Source organism: Colletotrichum lupini, chromosome 1 (assembly GCF_023278565.1).
Source record: "Colletotrichum lupini chromosome 1, complete sequence".
Taxonomy (NCBI): Eukaryota; Fungi; Ascomycota; class Sordariomycetes; order Glomerellales; family Glomerellaceae; genus Colletotrichum; species Colletotrichum lupini.
Window position 1 is genome coordinate 6,756,913 of NC_064672.1, and position 27,949 is coordinate 6,784,861.

At 47.4% G+C, this 27,949-nt stretch overlaps 8 protein-coding genes and 1 non-coding gene across 9 annotated transcripts; 5 read left to right on the forward strand and 4 right to left on the reverse strand.

The window, feature by feature from the left end:
• Positions 1–253: 253 nt before the first annotated feature.
• Positions 254–1,386, reverse strand: CLUP02_01936 (uncharacterized protein; the record flags this gene model as incomplete). The annotated part of the gene is made up of 2 exons (XM_049280971.1): positions 254–775; positions 844–1,386. The coding sequence occupies 2 exons, from the start codon at positions 1,384–1,386 to the stop codon at positions 254–256; spliced, it is 1,065 nt and encodes a 354-aa protein (XP_049136928.1).
• A 748-nt stretch (positions 1,387–2,134) lies between these two features.
• CLUP02_01937 (uncharacterized protein) lies at positions 2,135–2,948 on the forward strand (the record flags this gene model as incomplete). Its single annotated transcript, XM_049280972.1, has 2 exons — positions 2,135–2,409; positions 2,489–2,948. The coding sequence occupies 2 exons, from the start codon at positions 2,135–2,137 to the stop codon at positions 2,946–2,948; spliced, it is 735 nt and encodes a 244-aa protein (XP_049136929.1).
• Positions 2,949–3,160: 212 nt separating this feature from the next.
• Positions 3,161–4,206, reverse strand: CLUP02_01938 (class II Aldolase and Adducin domain-containing protein; the record flags this gene model as incomplete). The annotated part of the gene is made up of 3 exons (XM_049280973.1): positions 3,161–3,558; positions 3,630–3,845; positions 3,960–4,206. The coding sequence occupies 3 exons, from the start codon at positions 4,204–4,206 to the stop codon at positions 3,161–3,163; spliced, it is 861 nt and encodes a 286-aa protein (XP_049136930.1).
• Positions 4,207–8,191: 3,985 nt separating this feature from the next.
• Positions 8,192–9,721, forward strand: CLUP02_01939 (uncharacterized protein; the record flags this gene model as incomplete). The annotated part of the gene is made up of 1 exon (XM_049280974.1): positions 8,192–9,721. The coding sequence occupies one exon, from the start codon at positions 8,192–8,194 to the stop codon at positions 9,719–9,721; it is 1,530 nt and encodes a 509-aa protein (XP_049136931.1).
• Positions 9,722–14,315: 4,594 nt separating this feature from the next.
• Positions 14,316–16,920, reverse strand: CLUP02_01940 (uncharacterized protein; the record flags this gene model as incomplete). Its single annotated transcript, XM_049280975.1, has 7 exons — positions 14,316–15,275; positions 15,345–15,543; positions 15,606–15,618; positions 15,684–15,840; positions 15,912–16,642; positions 16,704–16,752; positions 16,819–16,920. The coding sequence occupies 7 exons, from the start codon at positions 16,918–16,920 to the stop codon at positions 14,316–14,318; spliced, it is 2,211 nt and encodes a 736-aa protein (XP_049136932.1).
• Positions 16,921–16,982: 62 nt separating this feature from the next.
• On the forward strand, positions 16,983–18,372 carry CLUP02_01941 (uncharacterized protein; the record flags this gene model as incomplete). Its single annotated transcript, XM_049280976.1, has 9 exons — positions 16,983–17,058; positions 17,139–17,275; positions 17,310–17,384; positions 17,519–17,634; positions 17,682–17,806; positions 17,856–17,942; positions 17,990–18,048; positions 18,147–18,229; positions 18,282–18,372. The coding sequence occupies 9 exons, from the start codon at positions 16,983–16,985 to the stop codon at positions 18,370–18,372; spliced, it is 849 nt and encodes a 282-aa protein (XP_049136933.1).
• CLUP02_tRNA014 lies at positions 17,617–17,721 on the forward strand. The gene has a single exon. It is a non-coding gene; the product is annotated as a tRNA-Met (tRNA).
• A 239-nt stretch (positions 18,373–18,611) lies between the features above and the next one.
• On the forward strand, positions 18,612–20,266 carry CLUP02_01942 (glycosyl hydrolase family 71; the record flags this gene model as incomplete). Its single annotated transcript, XM_049280977.1, has 4 exons — positions 18,612–18,782; positions 18,863–19,096; positions 19,165–19,572; positions 19,643–20,266. 4 exons carry the CDS (start codon positions 18,612–18,614, stop codon positions 20,264–20,266), a joined length of 1,437 nt encoding a protein of 478 aa, XP_049136934.1.
• Positions 20,267–20,733: 467 nt separating this feature from the next.
• CLUP02_01943 (SH3 domain-containing protein) lies at positions 20,734–27,024 on the reverse strand (the record flags this gene model as incomplete). The annotated part of the gene is made up of 3 exons (XM_049280978.1): positions 20,734–21,389; positions 21,453–21,635; positions 21,705–27,024. 3 exons carry the CDS (start codon positions 27,022–27,024, stop codon positions 20,734–20,736), a joined length of 6,159 nt encoding a protein of 2,052 aa, XP_049136935.1.
• Positions 27,025–27,949: the final 925 nt, after the last annotated feature.

Here is a 27,949-nt window from a genome sequence, read left to right on the forward strand (position 1 = left end):
CAAGTGTGTTCTGTTCTATTTGAGCTCACGTTCACGCAGCTTGTCGAGCGAAGATATTGGACTCTTTCTGCTGTCATCTTATGAAGTTGTGATGTAAGTTTGTGACATTAGATCTGTTTGAAGCATTCTTGAGTCGCTGCAGATGTCTGCGGAGCGCTCTCGAAAGTCTACGGCGCTGACGCTCTACGCTATTCATGATTTCCTTCAGATCCTAGCTAACCTCTAACTAGGAATTTTTGTTAGGTTTGTTAGCTCACTTCGCCAAAGCCTTTGCCTTTCTATCATGGATGTCGATAACAGGAGAATTAGGCTTCCCACTCTTGAATAAAGCCCGAATATTCTCAAAACACTCCCTCTCAGCCTTCTGAAAAGCCATGTCTGTGAGGCCACCAAGATGAGGTTGCGCAATCACGTTATCGTGTTGAACCAAGGCCATGTCTGGCTTGGGCTCGTCGCAGAAAACATCGAGGCCAGCGCGCGCCACCTTGCCAGAGTCCAGAGCGTCCTTGAGCGCCGCCTCGTTGATGACGGGCCCGCGAGCAGTATTGACGATGAATACGCCGTCCTTCATTGCGGCAAACTCTGCGGGTCCGATCAGACCAGTCGTCTGGTCGTTGAGCGGGCAGTTGAGTGACACGATATCGGACTTGCCGAGAAGGTCCTCCAGTGTTGGGGAGTATATCGCGTTGTACTTTGCTTCATCTTCCGCGGGAAGCTGGTGGCGGTTGTGGTATCTGATCTTGAGGTTGAAGACGGCTGCTTTCTTTGCGAGGTACTGCGCGATTACTCAGATTAGCTTGGCAATTCTGCAATGCGGTCTTGATGCGATGGGCCAGAACATACTTTGCCAATAGCCCCCATCCCGACAATACCCATAGTCAAGCCGGACGGATCTCTCCCAGGAACAAGCCCTGGGACCGCTCTCCAGGTGCCGGCCTTGGCGCTCTTCTCTGCATTGCTCGTATTGCGCAGAACAGCCAACGTCAAAAACAGAGCCATATCCGCCGTTGCCTCGGCCACGGCGTCGACTGTATTGCAGAACCAGATGCCCTCCGAGGCCATCCACTCCACGTCGAACTCGTTGTACCCGGCACTAGCGGACGTGATAATTTTGCAGTTGGGTGCTAGAGCGCTCAAGAGACCCTTGTCGAACGGCTCGTACGGCGGTGTGCCCATGCGGATGATGAAGGCATCGATGGGGCCGTTCTTCTCGATCTCCTCTGGCAGCATGGCTATCGTTTCCTTGCGGTCTGTTGCTTCGAGAACGGAATAGTCGAACTCGGTCTTGAAGTCGGCGAGGTAGTCGTCGCCGACATATTTTGGAGTGCCGAGTGCCACGACTCGGGGCTTCCTTGAGCCCAAGTCATCTGTCCGAGCTGGTGCCATGATTCTGTGCAAAATATCTTCTTCTCAACGACAGAGCAAGGGTTGTGGTATGATAGCAGGCTGTTGGATATAATTCAATAGTAATCGCGGGGTATATGGATGTCGGGAGAAAGAAATACGCAGGGTGTCAGACAAGCAGCCGACTGAAAAAGACATGTCATTTAGCCGCAACATCGCCGGCTGCTTTTGAAATAACATTGAAAAGGTGCCCGAATCATCCCACAATTACCGGAATTGTTGCCCGTCAGTGACAAACAGAAATACATCAGCTATCACATTCCGCCGACAAATCAACTCAACTCTTACGCCCGGCTTTTTTCCGGTGCGGATCCGAATCACGGAGGGGCTTCTACAGTGGTCGGATTCTCCCGAACCGCAGGGGACCCCACTCGGGAGGACCCGAATCCGGGGAGACCTTGGCTTTTTTGTCTCGACAACTTTCTCTCCTTCAAGTTGATCAGTTTACGTACGAACTGCGGGGTAACCACAAACCACTTCCAATTGGGTGATTGTGCGGCTAATCGTTTGGAGAGCATATCAGAAAACCCCCCATGGGTGAACCAACTGTTATCGATGATGTCCATGTAGTTGCTGATGGTTTCGATAAGCATCGGTAACTCAAGAGCCTTTCTTCGGCAGTCTCAGACGCGGCGTCTGCTTAAAGAAAGACGCTTTTGTCACTAGAACAAGAATATCCGAAGAGCTCGTCAACCACGTGAACTTCCGAGTACTGAGATTATACTTCAACATGGCTCAAGCTACACAAAGTCTGTCACCGCTTGGTTTCATTGCCATAGAGGTGAATATACACCGACCACCGGGTGATCCCTACAACAAGCGCACCTGGCCGTTTCCTCTCATCCGTGAAATGGCAGAAGGGTCAAAAGTTTCGCAGGTCGTCACGTCTTCTAGCTATGACTCTACATTCATAGACCGTTTTGTGGATGCGGGACTGCGTTTAGCGGCTAGAGGTTGCGTGGGCATCATCACTAGTTGCGGGTTCCTTGCACTAGCCCAAGCCGAGTGAGTATAATGCCGAACATCATTTGCCATTAACTCAACTCCAAGGAGAAACCCAAAGTCTGATTTGTGAATATGTTAGACTCACCGCAAGGTTGCCCATCCCGATCGCCACGTCGTCGCTAGCCCAACTGCCCTCAATACTACCTCTGCTTCCGCCTGGCAAGAGTGTGGGAGTTCTCACTTATGATGAGTCAAGACTAGGCTCCCAGCACCTTGCAAGCTTTGTGCCCGAACAGGCACTTTCCAAGGTAGTTATCCGCGGAGTGCCTCCCGACGGTCATTTGAGGGGCACAATTGGAAGGGGCGCCCCTTATGTCCATGCAGACATTGAGGCAGAGCTCGTCGCCGTTGCCAAAAGCTTTGTTGCTAGTCGGCCTGACATCAGGATTCTAGTACTTGAATGCACCAATATGCCCCCTTTCTCGGAGGCAATATTCAGAGCACTAGATGGCAAGATTCCTGTTTATGATGTGTACACCATGGGCCAGTGGTTTTACTCTGGGTTAGTGAGACCAACGCCAGTTTATTGGCATGGTTAGCAACATCTGCAATGATGTCAGAGTCGAAGCCTTTATGATGACTATATGAACGCAATTGGATCACAGTCGAGTCCGTTTCAGCTTGGCATCTCTTTGTTTACCCTAGTTTAAATGATTAGTTCTCCAGTAATCACCACACTATTGTGAGTGCGAATGGATGTTGACTTTTCTTCTCTCCCGTGTTTACTAAACACGTCTATTCCCATGCAGTCTCATAATAAAAAGTCGCCTCCTGACTCCTTCAAAATCAACTGATACTCTGGTACAAACTGCATATACATGACTTCCGGTGTACCCGTGCCATCCTTTGTGTACTGCGCCTCCTCTTCGCCGACAAACGTCTTCTTCAGTCCACCGGCAGCACCGTTGGTTCCAGGAGCAACAGCCTGCTCAACAAGGAACTGAGCCTGGCAACAACGTTCAAGCGCGATAAAGAACGCAGCTGCCTCAGCCACCGTCCCACCGGCGGTGAGTAGTCCGTGGTTTTGGAGGATGATGTTCTTGTTGGTGGGGCCGAGGGCTTCGGCGATATGCTCGCCCTCTTCCTTTGCCAGTACGACGCCACCGAATCCTTCGTAGACAGAGAGGTCGTTGTAGAACATGCATGAGTCTTTTTGATGGCATAATTAGAACTGCATCTCTCCACAGTAGTGCGCGATGAGGTCGGGAGTTGTGGCTTACCTTGGTTAAGCATGTCGATCGGACGTCCGAAAGTGCTCCACGCCCGGCCGTAGGGGCTGTGCATGTGGCAGGCGGCGTTGATATCCGGCCTTCTCTTGTGGAGAACGGAGTGAATGGTGAAGCCGGCGGTATTTACCGGCTTGTCTGCACCGCCAATGCGGTTGCCATCCTCATCGATGTGAACCATGTCCGACACCTTTAGCACGCCAAAATGCACTCCATACGGGTTGATCCAGAACGTGTCCGGTCTAATGGGGTCTTACAGGAATTCTCAGCATAGTCCTCGCCTGTTTGTATTGATAGTAAAGAGGAAAAGGGAAGAAAGCATACCTCGTAGACTGATGTGCCCACTGCTTCCATCAGAAAATCCCAATTTGGCAAAGATGCGAAACGCGGCTGCCATCTGTTCCAGCTGCCATTTTCGGGCGGCTTCTTTGGATTCGGGAACCGGGATCTGGTGTAGGCGCTTGACCTTGCCGCCACCCGCCTTGCCCGAGTCCAGCGCCGAACCGAGCGGCGTCGGCACCGGTGGTGCTTGTGCGGGTGTGGGTGCCGTAACGGTTGTGGTGGTTGACATGGTGGGCGATGTGGTAGGTAACGCTCTCGACTGCAATGTGCCTTCAAAGAAGGGGAGGTGGTTTTCCTCGGCTGTGTCTTCTGATCAAACCCTCGTCCTCTCGCGATGTGACCTTGAAAGAATGAGAAAGTCGAGTAAGTGAGCGCTCAGTGCAATACCAAATGGCGGTTACTCCGCATGAGGTGATGGAGAAGAGCGGATAAGCACAACAGCAATGTCGCCATCACTCGGAAACCTCCGACCCTGGCGGTTGGGGACGGTTCATGCCCGACTAAGGCCGCTCCTTGCTTCCGATCCACCTTTCGGCAAGATGGCGAGCTGCCGGCGCCTCCACCGCCCCATATCCGAAGCCACTAAACGAATCGCAGTGACATCTTAGCAGTAGTCTCCGGCGTAAGCCGGACGACGTAGTCGATGACCTCGGTCATGCTTGCTAGAGTAAGTCATCTGACGGCTGTTAGTAACTTATCTCACAGTAGGAAGGTTTGCTAGTTAGAGTAATTGTTTTCGTAATGCTCTCGGGAAGAACCATGAGGCCTAATGTCACGTAATAGGGATAGTAATCGCACCTTATAAAGTGCCCGTCACGTGCTAAATCACGTATCTATCTTAGATATCGTATATATAGACCTTTTCCTTTTGTTTATTTCTACTTTAATAGTTAAGCTACTTTTATTATACTCTATATACTTATTATTACGTACTATAACTTATAATAATTATAAGCTTAGTTCTTAATTAAGACCTTATACGCGCTATAAGTAAGGGTATTAAAGTTTAAAAGTACGTCGACTTAGATACTCTAAATTTTAATATATTCCTTAACCCCTTTATAGTACTTATTTTACTTTTAAAATTTAGATAATTAGTTATAATTTATAATAAAAAAAAACTACAAGCTTACTAAGCCCGTTATAAAGTATTTAAGAATAACTAAAGAAACTAGGAAATCCTCCGCTAGTAGCTTTTAAATATAACTCTTAATACGAACCTTTTAACTTCTTTAAATATAAATAACTTATAGAACTAAGCTAAGTTTCTTTTTATAAAGCTAGTTATATTATTTACTTTACGTAAATAAATCTATTCTTATACTATATTTATAAAAAAGATTTATATACTCAAGAGTATTTAGAAATAATAAGAGCTTAATACTAAATATAAATAACTTATAGTTTATAAACGTAATATTATTAATATATATATTAAAATCCTTACTTAGTAATTAATAAAATTAATTAACGCTATATTATATAAATACGTATTTTAAAAAGCTATTAAAAACGGTACTAAGTTTAGTATATAGCGAATTATTAAATATTTAAAATAGGAATTTATGCCCCCTAAATTAGTAATAAGGAATACGGTTTAAAAGGAGTATTAATAAGCCCTTAATAAAGCGAGGATTAGAATTAACCCTTAATATTAATATAAGGAGTAATAATCTATTTACCTCCGAGTTAAAATATATAATATTTTAGAAATTAATAAAAAAATCGCCGTATTTAACTTCTTAGTTATAGTTAAGTTTAGACTTAACCCTATATAGGGCTAATATATATATAAAACCTTTAGCGAATTAATAGCCTTCGGAACGTATATAAGGACCCTCGAGGAGATTATATATATATTTAGTTTAGTAACTTAAGACGTATATACTAAACGATCTTTAGGTTAAGGAGGGGCTTATTTTACTTTTATTAAACGCTCTAACTTAATTAACAATATAAATAATAAAAATAATATTATATATTTTTATAATTACGTATATTTATAGCGCCCTATAGCGTATTAAAAATTAAAATAGGTACTTATAAGCTAAAACGCTAATAAGTTATTAATATAAATACTAAGGAGCTATATAAAAGAAGTCCTTATTATTATTAAATTAAATAAGTAGAAATTATTTTATAATAAGCTTAAGAAAGCTAGTTAGCTAAGGAACGATAGAACCCCTAAAAAACCTAGGTTTTTAAAAAGATCCTCTAACTAACTTATAGCGAGCTTATTAATAAACTAGGACGAGGGCTACGTAATTACTATACTTATAAAGAGTTAAGACTTAAAAATAAACGTAATTTTTAGTACTTTTATAAGTAATACTTACCCCCTTTCTTAGAATATAATAATAAATAGCTATAAAGTAATATATTTAATTAATAATAAGAGCCTATTTAAACCCAAGAGTTACGTATTATTAAGTAATAAAGACTATATTAAATTAAGAACTATTATATTACTTATTATTATACGTAGTACTTATATTATAAAGGGCGTCCTAAACGGACTTAAAGGAAAGGGAACTTACGATTTAAAGCTCTAAAACGTTACTTATATTAAGGGATTTTATATTAATATAGTCTTAGAGACTTTACTAAATAAAAGCGTACTTTAATACTACGGTCTAGATTATATTTTATAATAGGGAACGCTTTATAAAAGTACTATTAAAAAATAGCTTATTTAAAAAAATAATTTAGTTTTCTTTGAATATAAGCTTTTTAATCCTATCCTTTTTTTATAAACTTTAAGTATATTTTATAAAGCCTAGTTAGTATTATATTATTAATTAGCTATAGAAAATTCTATTATTTATATTAATATACTTATAAGAGGTTTAATAGCGCGCTCTTTTAGTACTTTAAAATAAGTTATTTCGGACCTAATACTCTTTATTAATTACTATATAAAACTCGAAGTATATATATTAAACCTTTATTATAAGTTAAGTATAAAGTATATATATTATCCAAAGCTAAAATAGTAGTTTTAAAAGGACTACCTTTAAAAAGAGCTTTATAACTATAGTATTATATATACTAAGATCTCTTTTATTTCGAACTATTTTTTAGTAAACGATAATATATATTTATAGCTTTTAATAAATATAATAAGTAGCTTAGGGGGTTCTTTTTAAGGACTAAAATAGAGGAGGAAGTGCTTTTTATATTATAGAGCCTTAAAGTAGCGATTCGTTATTAAAAAAGGACTCTAATTTACTTTTTTAAAAATAATAATAAGACCGCTCTCCTAACTATAAACGTTAAATACGTATATAAGAAGTATTATAAAAATTGCGCGAAACTTATTATTATTTTTAAATATATTAAATATTTATATTTAGAATAAAATTAGTAAACGATTCGACGGCGCAAGCGCGCGCGCGTAGTAAACGGGGGTACTTATAGTAATTATAAGAGATTAAAAGGAGGAAGAAAAATAATAGCTAGGCGACGCTACGAGAATTTAGATATATATAAGGCGGCTAGGTAGCCTCGCCCTTGGTAATTTATATACTAAAAGTAGTAAAATACGCGCTATTCTGAGTTAGGATTCTATTTATTTTAAATAAAGGGATATATTTATAATAAACGTAGTTTAAAAGACGCGTATCCCTTGCGCTTATTTTTCCTTTATTTATATTTAACTAAATTAGGCCTTTATAAGGGTATTTAGAGATTCTATTTTGGGTATAATAGCTCCTTAGTAATAGTAATTAGGGGGTATATTACGTAATAGGGATAGTAATCGCACTTTATAAAGTGCTTATTATGTGCTAAATCACGTATTTATTTTAGATATCGTATATATAGACCTTTTCCTTTTATCTATTTCCATTTTAATAGTTAAGCCACTTTTACTATACTCCGTATGCCCATTGCTGCGTGCCATAACTCGTGACACCTAACTCTATGCTAGCGTTTTCCCCCGAAGTCATCGTGTGACCCAACTCGACTATCCGCACAGATGATTGTTGGTTACTAGATTTCCTCGATGTTTAATAATACATGAATCTATAAGTTTGCCTCTAAATTATAACTCTCTACTACAGGCTAGTTCTATCTAAGCCTTGCTTGTCTTCCTACTATACCCGAATATCAACCTTATCGCATCACTCTTATCTTGATCTCTTCCTACTCAGCCATTCTCATCAAGGGATCTTCTTGGTCTTTGAACAACAACTGATTCACAAACCAACACCATCATGTCTACCAGCCTTCTATCCACGCACCGGTCAGGTCCTCCGGGCCATCCGGGACCCGACGCCAACTACGTCGACGCCGACACCCTCCGAACGACCTTTGCGCTCGCAATGTCCGCCATGTACAAGGCCGAGGTGCCCCTCTACGGCGACCTCATCCAAATCGTCCAAACCATCAACAGAGATGCCCAGTCCAGGCAACGCCACGGCCTCGGACACGGCTCGAGCTCCGCAACAATGGAAGCCAGCATCGAGCGCCTAGCCCTCGAACGGCACGGCGCAATCCGCCTCGGCACCCCGCAAGAACTCCACACCGTCCGCCGCATCTTCGCCCTCCTCGGCATGCACCCCGTCGGCTACTACGACCTCTCCGTGGCCGGCCTGCCCATGCACGCGACCTGCTTCCGCCCGACGTCGCCGCACTCCCTGGAACGCAACCCCTTTCGCGTCTTCACAACGCTCCTCCGGCCCGAGCTGCTCAAGTCTGGCTCGGCGCGAGCCGTTGCCTTAAACCTCCTTGCAAAGCGCGATATCTTTAGTGATGCCCTGTTGGAGCTTCTGAGCATAGCTGAGACTTGTCAGGACGGTCGCCTGACACCAGAGCAAGGGGAGCGGTTCGTGGTGGAGGCGATTCGCACGTTTAGCTGGCAGCCCCTCGCGGCGGCTACGCACGAAGAGTATGCCCTCTTACGGAGCGAGCATCCCATCTTGGCGGATATCGCGTGTTTCCGCTCGTCGCACATTAACCACCTCACGCCGAGAGCCCTGGATATCAATGCCGCGCAAGCGGCCATGCTTGCCGCGGGTATGGCTGTTAAGAGCCGTATCGAGGGCCCGCCGGTGCGCAAGTGCCCAATCTTGTTGCGTCAGACGAGTTTCCTTGCGCTACAGGAGGGTATTCGCTTTGCTATTTCGGGAAGAGACGAGTTTGTGGATGGTTTCCATAAGGCTCGGTTTGGTGAGATTGAGGAGAGGGGAGCTGCTGTTACGCCTGCAGGCAGAAAGCTCTATGACGAACTATTGGAGGAAGCAATGGCAATAGTACAGAAAGAGGGGGAATCTTCTGATGCGAAGTTGGTGGACGAGACATTTGCAAAGGTCTTTGAAAAGTTCCCCGATGACTGGGACGAGCTGCGGCGGCAAGGGCTCGTTTACTCGGACTATCGATGCGCAGAAAACGCCAAAGAGAAGCTGCACAGCTTGGAAGATATCGATACAGCAGACCCGGCTTCTCTCTTGGATCGGCTCGTCTCCGAGGGTGTGCTCGAAGCGGTGCCCATCACGTACGAAGACTTCTTACCCTTTTCGGCTGCCGGCATCTTCCAGTCGAATATCCAGGCCGGGGCTAGCCCAAGCAAACCTACGATAGGAGAGGATGAGTCGACGCGGCCCGATGTAGATGGCTACGAGAAGGCTTTGGCGAGAGGTATCCTCGACGCAAACGACTTGTATGCGCAAGCGCAGATGAAGAGCTTGCAGACCTGCGCGGAAGAGCTTGGTTTGAGTATGGACATGATTCCACGGCTTTACTAATGCCTGGGAGCAGGATTCCAGGTAGACACGTAGAGAATTTGCTCATGCTTTTTTTTCTGCCAGGATGTTTGGCTTGCATTTCATCCCAATGATTGGAAAGATTTTTGATATTTGTTGTAAGCTTATTAGCCGAGGCGCCGGGAGGGAAACCCGTCTACAGCGGACGTACACGCTCCTACCCCCGTGCCCACGGCCAGTCCTCGTCCTCCCGAACCTACCTACGCCGCGCAGAGATACTAAAGATATTACTACGGCCTCCTTTAAATAGATAGTTACGGGGCTTCTACCCTCTAACCTCATAGTCTACTTTAATAAGTTAATATTTAATAAAGGGTTAGTAAGCTACGGGTATATAATATACCGTAGCCCCGTGGTTATTATAAAAGGCTCTAGCCGCCTTAAGGAGCTTATTAAAGTCTTTAATACCGAGGCTAAAAGTACTTAATAGGGCCTATAATAAGCTCTATTTATTACTACCTCTACCCCTACCCCTATTTATATTTATTTTAATAATACTTCTATCCTTAATTTTATTTTAAATTATAATAGCCCTTTAGTTAGCTCGTAAGCGGCTATATTAAAAACTATTAATACTTAATAAATAAGGAATATTAAATACTACTAGTCCCCCGGGTATATTAGGATTCTTAAAAACGAGTTAATAAATAGGCTTACTAAATAGGGCGCGGCTTATATACTACTTAGTTTATTATTACTAACCTTTTATATTAGTTTAGTAAGAATTACTTAAGTACGAGCTTATAAATAATATTAATAATAATAAAAAGAGTCTAAGTAAACGCTTAAGTTTAAGTATATTAAAACTACTATAGCCCTTAAATACCTCTTAAAATTAGACTTATTACGTCCTCTTTTATATTACTTCCTCGCTATATAATCTAGTTATAACTATTTTTATTCTTATCATAAATAGTTTAGTTATAAAAGCGATTTTAAATATAATTATAAAAAAAAGTTATTACTAATTTACGTAATATATTATTTAAAGAATTACTAGACCTAGGCTTAGTAACTAATTACTAATACTAAAGGGGACCTAGGTCCTTTACCCCCTTTAATAAGTTAGGCTAAAGCTTATTAATATATTTTAATACGAGATTTAATAACGTTTAAAAAGTTTAAACGAGTAATATACTATTATAAGGCTTATTCTTTTTAAAAATAACGAGCCCGAGGTAACTTATTTTTATATTTTATTATATACTTATTAATAATTTTTAAACTACGGCTCTACTTTACCCCCTTTTTTTATACCTAGATTTCTTAAATAATTCGAGATAGTATAAGAAAATATAAAAATACTCTCGTAAGTAATTTTTATTTATAAAAGAAGTTTTTAATAATAGTTAAGTACTATTTATAAAGAACCCGGCTATTTTGACTGTATCGTTTGGCTATTTTAACTATACGCTACTGTTAGAAAATTTCTACTAGCCGCTATAGCCCGCCTCGAGTGTTAGTAAGTGGTAGAAATTTTTTATTACTTACCCACTTCTACTTCTACTTCTACTACGTACCGTTAATTAAACTTAGTAGATTTCTACCTACCTACTTACGACTAATTAATCTTAACTAAACTATTACTACTACTACTGCGCCGCTACCGCTACCGCTACTATTACTAACGTTATAATACCTCTCGAATTACTAATTAAAAATCCTAATAGCTACGATACGTACGAAGATCTTCTCGCAAATATTACTTCCTCTATAAAAACTTAAGGATTTATAATTATTAAGCGCCGCGCTTCTAACTACTATAATAGAGTTCTTTCCTAATTCGATCTCTATTACGATATAAGTAGCTATAATTTACTAAGCTCTGCGCACCTCCGAGAGATATTTATAAAAAAGAAGGACTATAAGTAGGTAGCTAAGGCCGTTAAGTTAAAGACTAGAGGGGACCGTTAGTACTTCGAAGTGCGAGTTAACCGTTATAATTACGAGCCCTCTATCGATCCTATTACCTATCCTTTTTACTATAAGCGCTTAACTTAATAAAATAAAGAGATTAGTTAGGCCTTCTAAACTATAACTATAGGTAGTCGTAGGGTTACTACTATAATATCTAAAAGGTATTTAGACTACCTATTTAAGTATAAAAATATTAAGAACGATATATAAAAGATACGGCTATAGAGCTTTAGTAAGTATACTCCTACCTAGGCCCTTATTATATTATTCTAAGAGCGTAGTATTAAGTACTTCGTATAATAGCTCGACGGCTATATTACTAACCTCCTCTAGACCTACCCTTACTACGAGGTTATATAGAAGCTCTTTTTAGATATTATTTTGCTAGATAATACTTATAAGACTAACCGCTTTAAAATGCCGCTTATAAACGTAACTAGGGTGGCTAATATAGGCACGACTTTTAATATAGTATTCTGCCTTATTAACTTAGAAGACTACTAAGCCTACGAGTGGGCTCTAGGTTAATTAGAAGACCTCCGTACTTAAATTAACGCCCGCAAGCCCATCGTCGCTATTACCGACTTCGAGAAGGTGCTAAAAAAAGCCCTTACTACCGTCTGGCCCAATACGTAGTAGCAGATCTATATATAGTATATTAATAAGAATATCGCTTACGAGGTTACAAAGCGGTGGATTTACGCCGACGGCTCTTAGGTAATTAATAATAACGAAGCAATTAGTAGTAACTATATCGACCCCGTCTTTACTAAATTATTAGTAGGAGCTTTGTTAGAAGAACTAATTACCGTCGGCCGGCCCCGTAAGATTCCGGATACTTATATTAGCTTTCTTTTAGTCTAGAAGTCTATAATTTATGCTAATTTAGAAGGGGACTTTGCCGAGGCCTAGAAGTTAATACTTAAGAAGTTCGAACGGCAAGAGCCCTTAATTACTTATATTCTTAAGACTTACCTTAGCTAGTATAAGGAGTTTATAAACTACTAAATTAAGTAGTACTATAACCTTAGTATTAGGGTAACTTCTTAGATAGAAAATAGTTATAAAGAGATTAAGAGCTACCTCTTTAACTTAACTATAGATCTAAAGTTCTTTGCGGATCGTATATAATAAATAATTAGTAACTAGAAAGTAGCTTACGAGGTCGATCTCGCTAAGTAGAGCTCTCGTTAGCTCGTCGAGTTTAGTATTAATAACTACTAAAAAGCTTAGATAGGTAATATACGTACCTACTACTCGAGGAAAGCGTTAAGACTTATTACTACGTAGTACCGCCTAGTTTATAGAAGGCTAAAAAAGACCGAACCCGACCTACCTTATATAAAGTAATTTATTACTTAGTACGGCCTCCCTTATTTATATACTATTCGTTAGTATCTCGAGCGGAATAAGCCTCTCTCGTACTTTAACTATAACTACTATTAGTACCTTAGCTATAACCTTATTACTAATAATACCCTACGTTAGATCTTAGATCCCCTCGTCGTTATACTACGAGGTCGGCCTCGTAATAATAAAGTCGATATCCCTATAGCTATGCTACCGTTATAATAGTCTCCCGTCGGTACTAATCGTTAATAGGGCTCCTAGGCTACTCGAGTAAGGAATCTTTTATATTAAGAACGACTAGATAAGGGTTAATTTACTAACTAGTTAGAACTAGGCTTTTAGTAAATTATAATAAATCTCTAACGTTAACTTAATTAAGATCTATACGTAGCGGCTACTACCGAGCCTAAATAAGGCCGAGGTCGAGGCCGAGGTCGAGGCCGAGGTTACTTACGAAGTAGAGGTTGCCCGCGAGGTAGAGGAAGTTAAAGAAGTAGAACTATAAGTAATATTACTAATAAGGAGTAACGAGGGATCTACGCTACGGTTATTACTAAGTAAGTCTAGTAATCCCTCGATCTAAATAGTTAATATAGATTATAACCGGGGGATCTTAGTACGGCCGTTAATTACTTATAGTTAATTACCGTAGTTTTAACGATCGGAATTATCGACTTAAGTAAGCTAATAGGAGGCTAGCTTTTAGATTAGTTATTCTACTTAGTTAGATAATTATATAATTAAATTATTTTAATAAAAAGTACGGTAATCGTCGAATTGGCTCGAATCGTAGATTTCTATTAAATTAGCCTAATTAACTTGGGCTAATTCGTAAGTTGGGCTAATTAGTTAGAAAAGTGGGGACTATTAACTATGGCATATAGTCAAAATAGCCAAACGATACAGTCAAAATAGCCGGGTTCTTTATAAATAGTATAGGGCTATTATAAAACCGCTATTTTTACTAACTATAGGGACCCCTATTAACGTACTTTTTAAAACTAAAAGGGCTAGATTAGTAATAGCCCGGCCCGGGTACGAGAAAAAAAGTATATATTAATAAATTACTTAACTTATTATATACTTATTAGGGGCAGTATAGTATATTATATACTTTAAAAAGGCGCTCTAGTTAATCGGAGTTTATACTCCTGTCCCTGATAATGTTAAATACTACTACTACTACTACTACTACTACTGCTTATTAGCCTCATTTCGCTCAGCCGGTGTATCTCGGCGCCCCTAATTATAATACCATCCTCGTTCATCGTAATTCATGGCATCTGTTCCGACGTGTCGGCAACAACTGCTAATAATCTCGAACACCTTGAAGCAACTCTTGCACCAACCACTCCGACTCTTGCGGAATCGACAAGTCGTCCAATCCCATAATCCAATCCTGCATCGACGGCGCCGCACCAACGCCAAAAGCGGCATGCATATCTCCCGCTACCGGGCCCGACTCAATCGCAGGCAAGGAAGTGTTACCACTCGCCGCCGCCGCCGCCGCCGGTTTCTGCCCATCGTTACAAACCATACTAATCGTCCTCTGCGACAGCGCCTCAAACATATCCCGGTACGACGTCGCCAGGTTCCACCGCTCGGCAATGATAATAAGAACGGTGGTGCACGCCATACACGTCGTCACCACATCAGCCTGCCTCGTCGAGTCCCGGACGCGCTTGGAGCGCCATAAGCAGTAGAGATACGTCAGCCCGCCGAGGAAGAGGATGTGCAGGCTGCCCCAGGTGAACTGGACCGAGGAGGACTGGTAAACGCGGCGGTAGAGCATGCACATCTCCCGCGCGCGCACCGCGCACTCTTCCAGCACCCGCTCCGTGGCTTCGTTGTCGTTGAGGTTTCCTCCGTGACCGGTGTTGTCCGGCGTAGACTGGTTTGCTGCGGGTGATCCTCCCATCATGTAGTGGCGGTAGAGCAATAGGATCGAGTGGTCGTAAGCGAGTTGGAACCAGGAGCGAGAGGTGAAGACTGACAGTGGGTGCGCCCTTGAGTAGTCTAGCTGATCGGGAGTTTTTGCACGCCACTCCTCTAGTTCATGGCGGAGACTCTCTATTGTAGCTGTATCTCCGCAGCCGCAACGTCGGGTCGTGGGGGGATATAGGTTGTCGCTGATCTTCGTCCACAGACGCCTTAGTTTGATAGCGTGGATGAAGCCGGTCATGAGTGTCGGCGGGTCCGTATTGGATGTTCGTGAGGCTGACAAGAGTCCTCCCGAAGTCACATTCTCATCATCGATATCCAGTGGTAACTGCGCTCCTCGTTAGTATTTTATAACCAGAGGCTATCGCGAGAGATACGAAGAGAGGAAAAGCCTCACCTCGACATCGATAGAATCGTCCGGAATACCAACTGGGCGGCCTAGTGTAAACGCAACGACTCTGTCAATGTCATACGCGACCCAGAAACATCTCTTGGACATTTCCTTAGTCAAAGCATCTGTATTTCTGTGATATCTCTCGGCACTTCGGTGGTAGCCGAGCTCGATACAATGGCGTATAGCCATACCAGAGACTTTCCTAAGAGACAGTCAAACCGGCACCATGATTTCAAGTAGACGCTTGACTTACCACAGACTTACACCAACAGGTGATCTGATAGAATACACAGCACAGGCTAGTATTGCCTAGATGGACTCTAGGCTGTCAAGGTCCAAGACTGCCGAGATGTGATCCAAGGCCATTGAATAGTAAGCCTGCCGATTCCTGCGTCAATATTCTTCGTCGCACAATACGCCAGCTCCACGAAAGAGTAGAGCATACCTCAGCAGCATCATAGTGGTTTTGACCAAGGACTAAAGACCCTATTGAATATACCTGAAAGTCGTATTAGAGCACTGCCAATCAACCCACAGCCATGTCACGAGCTCTCCAAAGGTCCGGCTTACCATTAAGACGAAGAAAAGTGTTGATCCGTTGACACTGCTCAGATCTCCGTCGAGACTCGCCTTTAGGCATGTCTCTTCCCAAATCCGGAACGTCGGCTTGTGCAGAAATGGGTACTGGGGATGTATGTTGTTAAAGTACGCTTCTGACAAGTTTGCCCTCAGTATCGGCGACGGTAACCTCAACGGGACCTCTCGGACGACTTCCGGATTGATATCCTTCCCCCGGCCTGCATGGCTATGCTGCGAGCTCCCGCCAGTGCTGGCAAGGCCCATGGTCGCGCTGACGATGCGCGAAAAGGAAACAGCGGAAGAAGGACCAAAGTAATGCGGCTCTCGGCCGGCCGCGCTCAGACAGAGCAACGCAACCTCTGACGACAAGGTATCGACATGATGGTCGTCAACATCTGGGGAAGGCGCACGTAATGCCCGCGAGAAGTCCACGTCTTCGAATGATGAAGGGTGAGCCTGGAGGTTCGGGGCGAGGGCAGATGGCATGTGCATGATGGGCATTGCTTGCGTGGGACCGCCGTTGTGCGAAGCGGCGGCGGCGTTTTGGTTTGCTTCACGACCACGACTGCCACCACCCTCGTGATTGGCACCAAAGTGATCGAGGGCGACCTCGGGCCGGGCCTGCTGTAAGAGACCTTCGAGATAGGCAACGCGGGCCTCCAGCGACTTCATGTAGTCGCGCGGGCGATGTAAGCCGGTGCCGGGGTCTTCTACCAGGCAGTCTGGTTTTCCCCACATTAGATGAAGTTCATCATGCCGTCTCATGTTGCTATTGGACCTTACCTCGTCCAGTCTTCACGCAGTTCTGGCACTTGGGGCTTTGTCCGTCGCACTATGAACGAGTCAGTCAGCTCGGTTGTGTCTTTCGCAGATCTACTAGAAGACATTTGAATGTTACCTTGAGCTTCTTTTGCTTGCAGCCGATGCAGGCCAACATGGTGCGCTCGCCGAGTCGCGGGCGTTTGGCCTGATGGGTGCTGCCGGTTCTTTGGCCACTCATTGTGAAGGGAGGAGGGGAAAAGAAAACCAGCGTGTCCTAGACGAAATGGAAAACGAGAGGAAATGCCCAACGGCGCGGGACCGCCGATCTGCACAGTGGAGACTTTGAGAGTCAGATATCGCAACGGTTTGAAAGCATGTAAACGAGCATGGAGACCTGTCGTCCGGGAAAGTCTGGGGTACGTTTGCCGTATGTGTCAGCACTCGATTTCCGCACAGTTGTTGGTTCGGACAATAATAGGGGGGCACGGAGGCGGGGTGTCCCGGAGGGCCGCGCTACCGTTATCTCGTGCGGAGACTGGTGGGAACGAGTTATCACTGGTCGTCTGTTCGGAAAGTTCCTGGTCCCCCCTGAAGTGCGATGTTCTGCGTTGTAAGTACACCTGTTAGTGCACGGAGATGAACATCGAGTTCGGCCGGGGTTGTCTGCTTTCCGGCATCGGAGGAGTTCAGCTAGCCAAGCTGGTTTGTTATGAGTGGAAGCATATGACCGGTGTTTGAAAGTTCAGCCAACAATAGGCGAACCTTATTGTTGTTCCTCCCGTGTTTGCCTTGCGTGCATGTACTCTATATCGTTGAGGCCATCCACACAATGACAGAAGGTGGAATCAATTGTGCTTGCAACGAAGGCTTGGCCCACAGGATCCACCGCTACGGGTCTTAGTCAACTCACGCTTTCAGGATTTCAACTTCCTCAGTCTCTATGGCTCAGTCGGTAGAGCATTGGTCTCATATCCATCCATATGACTCTAAATCATCTAGAGATATCCAAAGGTCGCAAGTTCGAGCCTTGCTAGGGACATTTCTTTTTGGTTTTGCCACTATTTACTACCCGACACATCATTTATCGCCAGAACTCAAATACCTAAGCATCAATCGATGGTCAGGTACTGGCTCACTCGCTTGTTCCTTCTTTTCTCCATCCAGCACGCATAGGAGGACTAGCTGTTTATGTCGACAACACAAAGACAGAACCAAGTTTACAGAGGAAAGACATATATTTCTACTTGACTTTCTATCTTGGTTGATTCAATGGCATGCATGGTACCGAGAAGGAAACTAAGAAACAGTCCGAGAAACAATCCAATGTGTCTTTCCTTTCTTTCTTCTTTGGTTTTCCGACCAGCCTGTATGTAATACCTACATTCCGATCGGTTGCGCCGAGCCATGTTCCCTAGCCCGAGTTGAGCAGCGATAAAAATAGTAACCACTACTTTATCCAAACAGATACAGCCGCTGCCTTCAAGGTTAGCACTTAAAACCACGACTCAGAACCTGCAACCCGCTAAACAACACCTGCGCAACGCACTGTAAGTAAGTACTTGATAACCTGCAGCATAACATCGCAGCGGCATGTTTTAGTTGCACAACACCATCGTCCAACGTCGAAAGAAAGACCACCGATAACTTCATCCAAGTGCAGCCGAACCCCCAAGATCAATCGTCCGGATAACTCGGGATGCTGCTAAGCCCTCGGCTACGCAGTAATGGGGCAGCAAAATGGCAGCTATCGTTCGCCAAGTCTGAAAGCTTTCGCCATCCCACCACACGTGTCATTTAACTGGAGCTTCTGTATCCGTAGATGCAGCGGGCGCACGCGTCACTCCTGAAAGTGAGTGAGTTTGGCGTGGGGGCTCAACTCACTCTCCCCAAAACACCAAAACCGCAACACATACATGCACTAAACAAATCATGAGGAAATTCTTCAGAGAAGCAAAGCAAAAGATCGAGGCCGAAATCGCCTCCATCACCGGCGACGATGAGCCCCAACAGCAGCAGCCGCCGCCGCAACATCAACAGCAGTACTATCCCCCTCAACCGCCGCATCAGGGGTTCGAGAGAGCGGTATTCGCTCATTTCATGGTTCGTCAGGTCCTCACGGAGGCCTCCTCAACACCGCACTTCATATGAGATGCAAACATGAAACTGACACACATCAACAGCTGAGCAATACCTGCGAGTACACCGTGGACGAGTACAAAGTCGACATTGGCCTAGCCCAGCAAGCGCACATTGACGCCTTTGTCCTAAACTTTGGCATCCACGAAGAAGCCATCGTGAGGCTCCCCGACGTCTTCGCCGCCGCCGAGCAGACGGGCTTCAAGCTCCTCTTATCCTTCGATTACGAAGGAGCAGGAGCATGGCCCAAGGAGCGCGTCATCGAAATCGTCAGCAGAGTAAGTCTCAATCTCCCCGAACCTTCAATCAAAAGTCCGAGATACTAATCCCCCCTCCCCCCCAAAAGTTCGGCCCCTCACCAGCCTACTTCAAACGCGGCCATCAGCCCGTCGTCTCAACTTTCGAAGGCGTCGGCAACGCAGCCGACTGGCACGAGATCAAGGCCGCGACGAACTGCTTCTTCATCCCCTCCTTCTCCTCCATCGGCGCCAACAACGCCCTCAAGACGGGCGTCACCGACGGCCTCTTCAGCTGGGCCGCCTGGCCCCACGGCAACGCGCGCAAGATGGACGAGGGGCTCGACGCATCGTACCGCCACGCCCTCGGCCCGCACCGCCCCTACATGGTCGCCGTCTCCCCTTGGTTCTACACCAACCTGCCCACCTGGAACAAGAACTGGGCGTGGAAGGGTGATGACCTGTGGAACGATCGATGGAATGAGATTCTGGCCATGAGGCCCGAGTATGTGCAGATTGTGAGTTCACACACACACACACGAAACCCACTTTTGGGGAGCATGACATTGACCACAGACAACACAACAGCTCACCTGGAACGACTTTGGAGAATCGCACTACATAGGCCCCCTCCACGAGAAGCAATTCGGCGCCTTCGAATACGGCCAAGCCCCCTTCAACTACGTCCGCGACATGCCCCACGACGGCTGGCGCCTCCTCCTCCCCTTCCTCATCGACCTCTACAAATACGGCACCGCCACCGTCCGCCGCGAGGGCCTCGTAACCTGGTACCGCCTCCACCCGGCCCACGCAGGCGACGCCGGCGGCACGACGGGCAACACCTCCTCCCACGGCCAGGAGCTCTTCCACCCGTCCGAGATCATGGAGGATAAAATCGTCTTCTCGGCGCTGCTGACGGGTCCCGCGCAGGTTACCGTGAGCGTGGGCGGCGTCGCCGAGGAGGCCCGCTGGGACGAGGATGATGGCACTCCTGCGCGTGGTGGCGTGGGCGTGTATCACGGTAGTGCGCCGTTTAATGGTCGGACTGGCGAGGTTGTCGTGACTGTGCACCGCGGCGGGGACGTTGCGGCTCAGGTGCAGGGGCGGCCTATAACAACGGAGTGCCATCATGGAGGAATGAATAATTGGAACGCTTGGGTTGGCGCCGCCGAATCTCATGTGGAAACACATGCTGTTGCGTATTTGGGTTAGTCGCGATGATATAGACCATGGATAACCAGGATAAACGCTCGAGACGAGAATCTGTGGTGTTTGACACAGCACAGTAAGACGCACGCATATTTGTTGTTCAGAGTAGTTTGGGTTTTTATTCACACTTAGTGTGAGACCAGGTATTATTCACAACCAGAACCTGAAAAAAATGAGCTGCATCTGCGGCGCTGTGTCGCCTTGCAGATGAGGGGGGATCCTACAGATACATATCCAGAACACCATCCCGCCAACCGCTCCCCGTCTGTACAAATCGCAAAAGGCCAGTGAAAAAAGTATAGACATCTTGAATGTGATCACGGAGAAGCACCCCGTGACGGCCTTGAACCTGCCCCTGGGAACCAAGCAGACGCTCCCCTACACTTGTGGCATCATCATGAGACCGGGTATTGCCATTCACCCGTCGTCTTGTTCATGTAACCGAGCTGCTCGGCTGCTGCCGTGAAGTCCTACTCCTCGTGCACGCTGACCATGGTACCGTTCCCCTTAGCAGACTTCTTACCAAGTTTCAGCATGCTGAGCCTCTTTCTGACGCTTCCACGCTTGACGATGCCAAGTGCGTCCACAGGCCGTTCGTCCTTGTACTCCCGCTCCTTCTCTGTCAAGTTCGTTCCCGCGTCTGAACTGCGCCGTCCGCCCGAGTCCGTGACCCATTCGCTGGTGGCATCGTTACTGCCGAGAACCCGCGGTATGTCGCTGGACGGAGCTCGGAAGAAGCTGCTGCGACGGTTGGCGTTGCTTGTAATGGTCACGTTGTCTTGTGTCTTGCTGAAGCTTCGGCTGCGGTGGCTGACGGTGTCCTCAGCTTCCGGTGTTGTTTGAGGGTCGCTGGGGGTCTGTTGCAATACTGGAGATTCCTTCTTACGGCCTCCCAAGAAGCTCAGACGCGTGCCACGCCCTTGGCGGATGGCAACTGGCTGGACCGTCGAGACTTCTTCGACAGCGACTCCGTTCGTCATGGCACCAGCAATACTCTGCGGTTGGGGCGATACTTGTTCGGTAGATGGTGATGACCGCCTGTATGTCGGCGAAGCATTGGCGGACTCCCGTGATGGCTGCTGAGGAGCGAAGAGGGCAATCTCAGGCGCAAATGTGCTTTCAAAGTCTGTAACGTGTTAGTATGGAGCGCCTAGGCAAGAGGTCATGAGCATGAGCAAGAAGGACTTACATCGTTGAAGTTCCTCGTGCCTTTCGTTGAGGATTTCGTTGGTACTTCTAGAAAAGGTTGCGAGGCACCGCTTGATCATGATCGCATGGTCTACGAGCGCCATCTTAATCGCGTTGTCTTCAGGGTCAAGCTCAGGCTCAATCTCTTCTTCTTGAAGCACATCGTCCTCGTCATCCTCGGGTTCTGCACGGGACGGCAGTAATTGACGATAACATGCAACGCTATTTTCCGAATCTGGGTTGACCGACACACTTACTGCGTCGACGAGCAGCTGTGCATTCTCTTCGTCGCCCTCGGTAATCCGCTTCTCGATCACTGTCATTTCCTGCGTCTTCCTTACAATCCGCTCTAAGCCGGTCTGGCGTGCACTGAGTTTGATCTCCTCGGTATGCACGATTTCGCTGCGGCGAAGAATTGTCGGGAATGGGTCGGCAGTGGTGAATACCATCTTCTCCGCAAAGTGTTCCTGAACAGGACCAGATGTGCTGCGCTTAGAAGACACCGAGAAGCTCTGAGGGTGGGCGGACACCAGGTAATCGCGGATTACTTGGGCAACGCGAGCACGCTGGAATACTTGGTGTGACAGATCGCGGTGCGGTGTGATGGCAGAAACGACCAGGAACTGGCCTTCGACATCGTCGACATCGCCACCGGTGACGATCTGAGCGGATGGGTACTGCTCCTGCATGCGATCGGTGAAGGCAGAGGTGCGCTCGGTCGGCGAGCCTTCGTACACAAACTCCTTGTCACGGAGGCTAGAGGGGAAGCCCAGTCCTTTGTATACCACTTTGAAATACTTGGGCACCAGCTTATCGCTCTTGGAAATAGTTTCGTAAATCGTGGCAATGGCTCGCTCGGTTCTGGCCAGTTTGGCAAAGTCGAAGACGTTGCTCTCGTACTGAATCCGGAGTTCCTGGTAGGCAGCTAAAGCGCTAGTCCAGGCCTCACCCTCTTCGAAGTGCTTGATCATGTCGAAGTAGATGCGTTCCTTGCGCTCGAATGAGGTTTGGATGGGGAATTCCGGGTCATCCAAAGCAGTCACTTGCTTCGTAGGGTCCCAGTCATAGAGGTCAGCGTGCAAACGAAGGGCCAAGCCAGCTTCGCAGTGGTTCCTCGCCTCGCCCTGAAGAATGGCCAACTGGTGGACGTATCTGATGAAGATTTCCTCCTTCTGCATGTCGCGGAGGAACTCCATCAGGCGTAATCGGTTGATCAGGTGGGATGCTTCGCTCGTGTTATCGCTGCTGTATACGGCAACGAGAAGATCCAGGAACTCGTCGACAGTTGCCATCAGGTCACGAATACCGGCGTAGAGAGGCTCGTCGGGAACGCTCGACAGCGGCGCAAATCTCTCCAGGACCTCGTTGACGAACAGCTTCTGCAGTATGCTTTCCGTCAGGGGCTTGGACTTGAAGTAGTGGTCGAGGCAGTCAATCATCTCGGTCTGGATGACGGACAAGTCTTCGCTCAGGGTCCATTCGCTGACAATCATTGTCTGCAACACCTCCACGGCCATGCGTCGCAAACCTTCGTGGACACTAAGACAAAGCTCGACGATGGGGCCAACAAGGGTAGGGACGTATTGAACCTGGTAGCCACCCATCTTGGATAGGCCATATCGTGCACGCTCGTCGCTACTCGTCTCCCAACCAATGGCCTCCCAAGTTCGTCTGAGCAGTTCAGCGCCATGTTCTCGCACGTCGCCAGCAATCTTCCAGACTGCTCTCCGCTTCTGCTCAGGGAAGGTCTCCAGAGCCAGAGATGGGCTCCCAACAAGCTTCAGCATTGTCGTGAAGAACATCTTCCAAAGTTCCGTATTGAAGTTTTCGGCTTCGTCGGGGTGGGGGAGGAAGGACTCGAGCAGTATGCTGGACAAATACTGCAAGGTTCTCATCGTGGATTTGTGGTGATATATGTAGACACTCAGCCATTCGTGTGGGAATGCCTCGCCCATCAAGATGCTCATATGCACGCGAAGGGTGTTCTCGAGGAGGGCAGTCAGGTCTCCTTCTGTTAGTTCCAGCTGCATGCCGCTCGGGGAATTCGAAACTGCCGACAAAATTGCAGAAAGCTCAACCAACGCTTCGTCAAAAGTAGACTCCTCCGCAATAGGCTTGGAGGGAAAGGGGTATGAAGTAGGGAAAAGAAGTGAAAGACGGCTGCGAGGCTTGCTCGAAGTGGCCACGATAGAGAGGTACGAATCAATGATCTTTGGTAGGTAGTCGGGGATCTCAGGGCCGAGGTTGTCGATCTGACCGGCAAGGATTGAGCAACAAAGACGAACTTGCTCCTTCCAGGAATCAGTGACGTCCTCATTATGACCCCAGTGCGGCGCGATCCATCGGACGGTATTGGCCGTGAGAGCTGACTTTTGTTCAGGGTGAGAAACTATATCCAGCTTGGAGTAGTTGATGATGAGCACAAGCTTGTACAGGACCAGCTTGCCCTTAACAAGCGAACACGAGTCGAGAAAATCGATAGCAATGTGCAAAATCTCCTCGGTCGTCAGGAGTCCAGTCAACTCTGGCAACCAAGTGTGAAAGTGTTGAACAGCTAACGTCTGGCTGCCAACAAGGACAGGTGCGTTGCTACGCATCATGGAATCAAGAGCTTTGAAGATGTTCCTCAATTCCCGAGTGAAACCAGGGGTGGAGTGCGAAGTCGTGATGCCTATCCCGGCTTCCTTGGCCTTTTGCTGGCCTCGCGCGTGGGTGATGAACTTGAGAATGTGTCGCACGACCTTGAAAGTGGAGCGGAGCTTCCTCGAAGTCTGGGCCTCGGTAGGCTTCTCCAGCAGGCGAGTGAACGATCTCACGAGACAGGCCGTGGCGAACGGGTAGTTGAAGCGGTTCTCCGCATAGTGGTCGACAAGTGGGCCGAGATTGAATCGTCTGTCATGCACAATGCCCAGGACTCTAACCAGTGCAGTGAATACAAGGTCTTCGTATTCGTCGTTGCCCGAGTGTTCCACCAGGACGCCGAAGAGACCATCAAGAACGTCGCTAAGGAGCTTGACAACCTCGATTTCGGGAACGAAGATCAGATGCTTTAGTAACATCGGGATATCCTCCTTGGGAGCCTCTTTCCATTTGAGCAGGCCCAAGACGATGCGATCCTGGGAAAATCGTGTGCTGCATAGGTATGTGTCGACTCGAAGGAGCGCAAGAGGACCGGTTACCTCGGAAGAGTGTTCATCGTTTCCTCTAGCACTCCATTGCAGTGATAGATAACCCCCTTTGCCGGTCGGGCCAGCTTGAGCCGTCGAGGTAAATTCATCCGTCTTATATAACAGCAGGGCATGTGCTCCGTCTCGGACAAAAGCTTCTTGGTTCCACAGTGGCATGTGGGCAACCGCGAACGGCGCATTCGGCATGTCGGATAGAAACATGACTATGTGCGAAGTGAAGACATCTTCTGGTGGAACAGCAAGTCGGACAGTCTGACTCCAGTGCTCCCCCCTCTCAACAGCCACAGACTTCCACGTGGTGATTCCTTCGGTGTTGGACGAAGAAAAGATGCAGTTCGGAATCTTCTCCCCGCCTGTTCTCCGTACCTCAAGTGTAACCTGTAGGTTATTCCCATGAACACTCCCAGAGAGTATGGCGGGGTTGCCTGCATATCTGGACAACAGATTTTGCTTGGAGAGCGCAGCAGTATCGAGAGTAACATAAATGTCCGATCTAGCTTTTGTAGGCGCGCCAGAGAAGCCCATCTTGTTTGTTTTGCGAATGCCAGCCAACAAGGTTGGCGTCATCTTGACCAGCGCATCCACATCCGGGTGATTGAAGGACTTGAGATGCACCTGTACGCGCTCGGTTCGGCGCGACTTTTCGTAATGCCCACTCTTGCTGTCCATGAGGTCTCGGATAAGGGTATCCCACTCCTCGTGGAGACCCTGCTTATCTGTCGGTAATGTTGGTGATGGCGACCAAATGCTCACGACCTGTTCCACATCTTCGTCCTGCTTCATGACCGCATTGAGTTTCAGAACACCAATTCCCACCGTCCGTTCGGCCATGTGGAAACCTGAGCCGCCATCGAATGAGCCGCGCTGTCTGGAACCGGCAGTGCTGGGAGGTGCGGCGCTGTCTTGGCTCTCGTCCTGTGTCGGGGGGCGACCCTCGGGCTGTTCTGTTAATGAATCAAGCTTCGGTGTGGCATTTCCTCTGGAGAAGGCTGAGCGCCCACTCTTGGACCCCCACATCAGACTTCTTCTAGAAGGTTTATTGCCACTCGCAGAAGGTGGCTTTGTGGGATCTTTGGAATATCCTCCACCCTGAGACTTGATGCCAGAACGAGAGTCCGGCTTCCCGCTGGGAATAACTTGCTGGCTCGAACGCACCTTGACGACGAGGTATAGCTCGGTCTCCGCCGATGCAACGTCGCCAATGTCTTGTGCTGAAAGATCGGCGAATATTGTTCTAGTTTGACCCGATTTCGCCAGACTTCCTATCGTTCCCCCGGGTGGTATGTCAATGATGAAGCATTCGGTGAGAGCGGCGGGCTGCCCTCCCACCGGCTTTGCTACAAGATAAACTACCAGTGATGTCTCCTCGGCTGATGCGCCGGCAAATCCCTTCACGTCAACAAGCAGGTGGTGCAGGGCCGTCGGTTCTACGGTGGGCACTGGTGGCTCATCCAGAACGCTCATAACGGACTGCAGCTTCGTAACGTCGACTACCGAATCATCGCCCGTCAATACTCGTCCCCGGTCTGCGGGGTCTCGAACAATGACCTCCCCTCCACATAGCTTATTCACCCGCACCAGGTCCCAGACTGTCTTTTCGCGCAACTTGTCATATTCATGTCGTGTGAGGACGTTGTGGAGGAACTGTTGTCGGCTAAGATTCAGCGTTTGGATCAATTGCGAAAGCTTCTCCAGGCGAGGGTATTGGCGAGATAAGAGTAGGCCATGTAGATTGGTGGAATGCCACTCTCGGAGACAGCTGGCAATTTCGTCAATAAGCGGTTCAGCTGCTGATGTTGGGGTTTCGTCGCCAATCTTGAGCATCGGTACGGGTGCGGCCGGCCGTGGGGCGTCAGGATCGCGCTTGACGGGGATGGAAAGTCGACCCTGAGTGCCGTTGGGTAGTTCCCCAAGCGGTTTGCGTCCCTTGATCTCGATTCTGGAGCCTTTGGACCCTCGTGAGCTTCCTAGAGATTTATGACCGTCTTTCAATTTGGGTTTCTCGGTAGCTGTTGGCGTCAATCCGCTCTTTCCCGAGTCGCTACCGAGTTGAACATCGCCAGCGGCAGCAGCATCATCGCTTGTAGCATCGTTCAGGTCTTCCGTGTCGTCAGATTCACCCAAAACCTCGCGAACCTCGACGCAACTTCGGGGGAAGATGCCACTAAAAACGCGGGCTTCGAGTGTTTGGCCCTTTACGGAAGTCAGTCCGGCCAGCAGACTGGGTGGAGCTACCAAGTAGCCACGCAACCAGTTGCCATCTGGGGTTTCTTCAATGATGTAGAGCTCATCGCCTAGTTCGAGGGGGAGATCGGCCGGGCCCGAGGCGGCGAAAGGAAATGTCGCAACGGCGAAGGCAATGCGAGGAAGAGGCTGCCAGGGCATTGAAGGCTCGGTTCGTCGACGACGTGCGCAAAGATGTGGTCGGTATGTGGAAGAACGAAGGACGATGGGGACGAAAACCGATGAACCTGTAACAAATACAGCTTAGCACAGAGCCCAGATCGCACGGCAAAGGATACGGGAGTTGGGTGATCGATCGCGAACCTGTGGGACCCTGGCAGGGCTGTTTCTGGTGTTGAGGTGGCCTCGTGGAGACGATCGGCTATCGCTTCATCAGGAACAATCGACACGGGCCGGGTTCGTGTAGTTTTGGTTCAGCGATCCGAAGAAGTGGTTGCGAGGGGGCAAGCAACGTGGGCGAGGAAGAGGGTGAGAGAGAGAGCGATATGGCGCAGGTTCGATCGAAGGGCTTAGCGTTTGGCGTTGCTTGAATTGGGACGACAAGGGCGGCGTTGATGTGTTGCTTGCAGTCTTGCAGTACGGTGCAACGGCGACTACAGCATGTGGCTTCTATCTCGAGTCTGGCGTTCGTGTGAAGGCGAATGGAGCAATTGGGTATCCGTAATTTTTCTCGCAGGGAAATTCGGCCGGCCTAGGAGAGCAGAAGAGGGTCGGCAGAGGAGGAGGGGGTCGGTGGGTTGGGTGGTTGGACTGGGGGATAAGGGACGGGGTATCAACAATGAATATGATTGCAGGCAAAAGGCGAAAAGAAAGCGACAAAGTTGTTCAAGGGTCGTATCGTGGTTCGGGGGACCCAAGCGGTATGTTCCTGGTTATTCCCTCTGTGATGGTCGTGTATCAGATCAGGGCGACGGATGGCGGGTTCAACGGCTGACTACTGCTGCTTTGGGCAGACGGACAGACAGATGAATCAAGGGAGGAATTGGCAGATGGCGGGAAAGGGGAGGAGGTGAGAAAAAAAAAAGTCATGAGAGACACCAAACGGTCCTTGACTACCTGCGTTGGG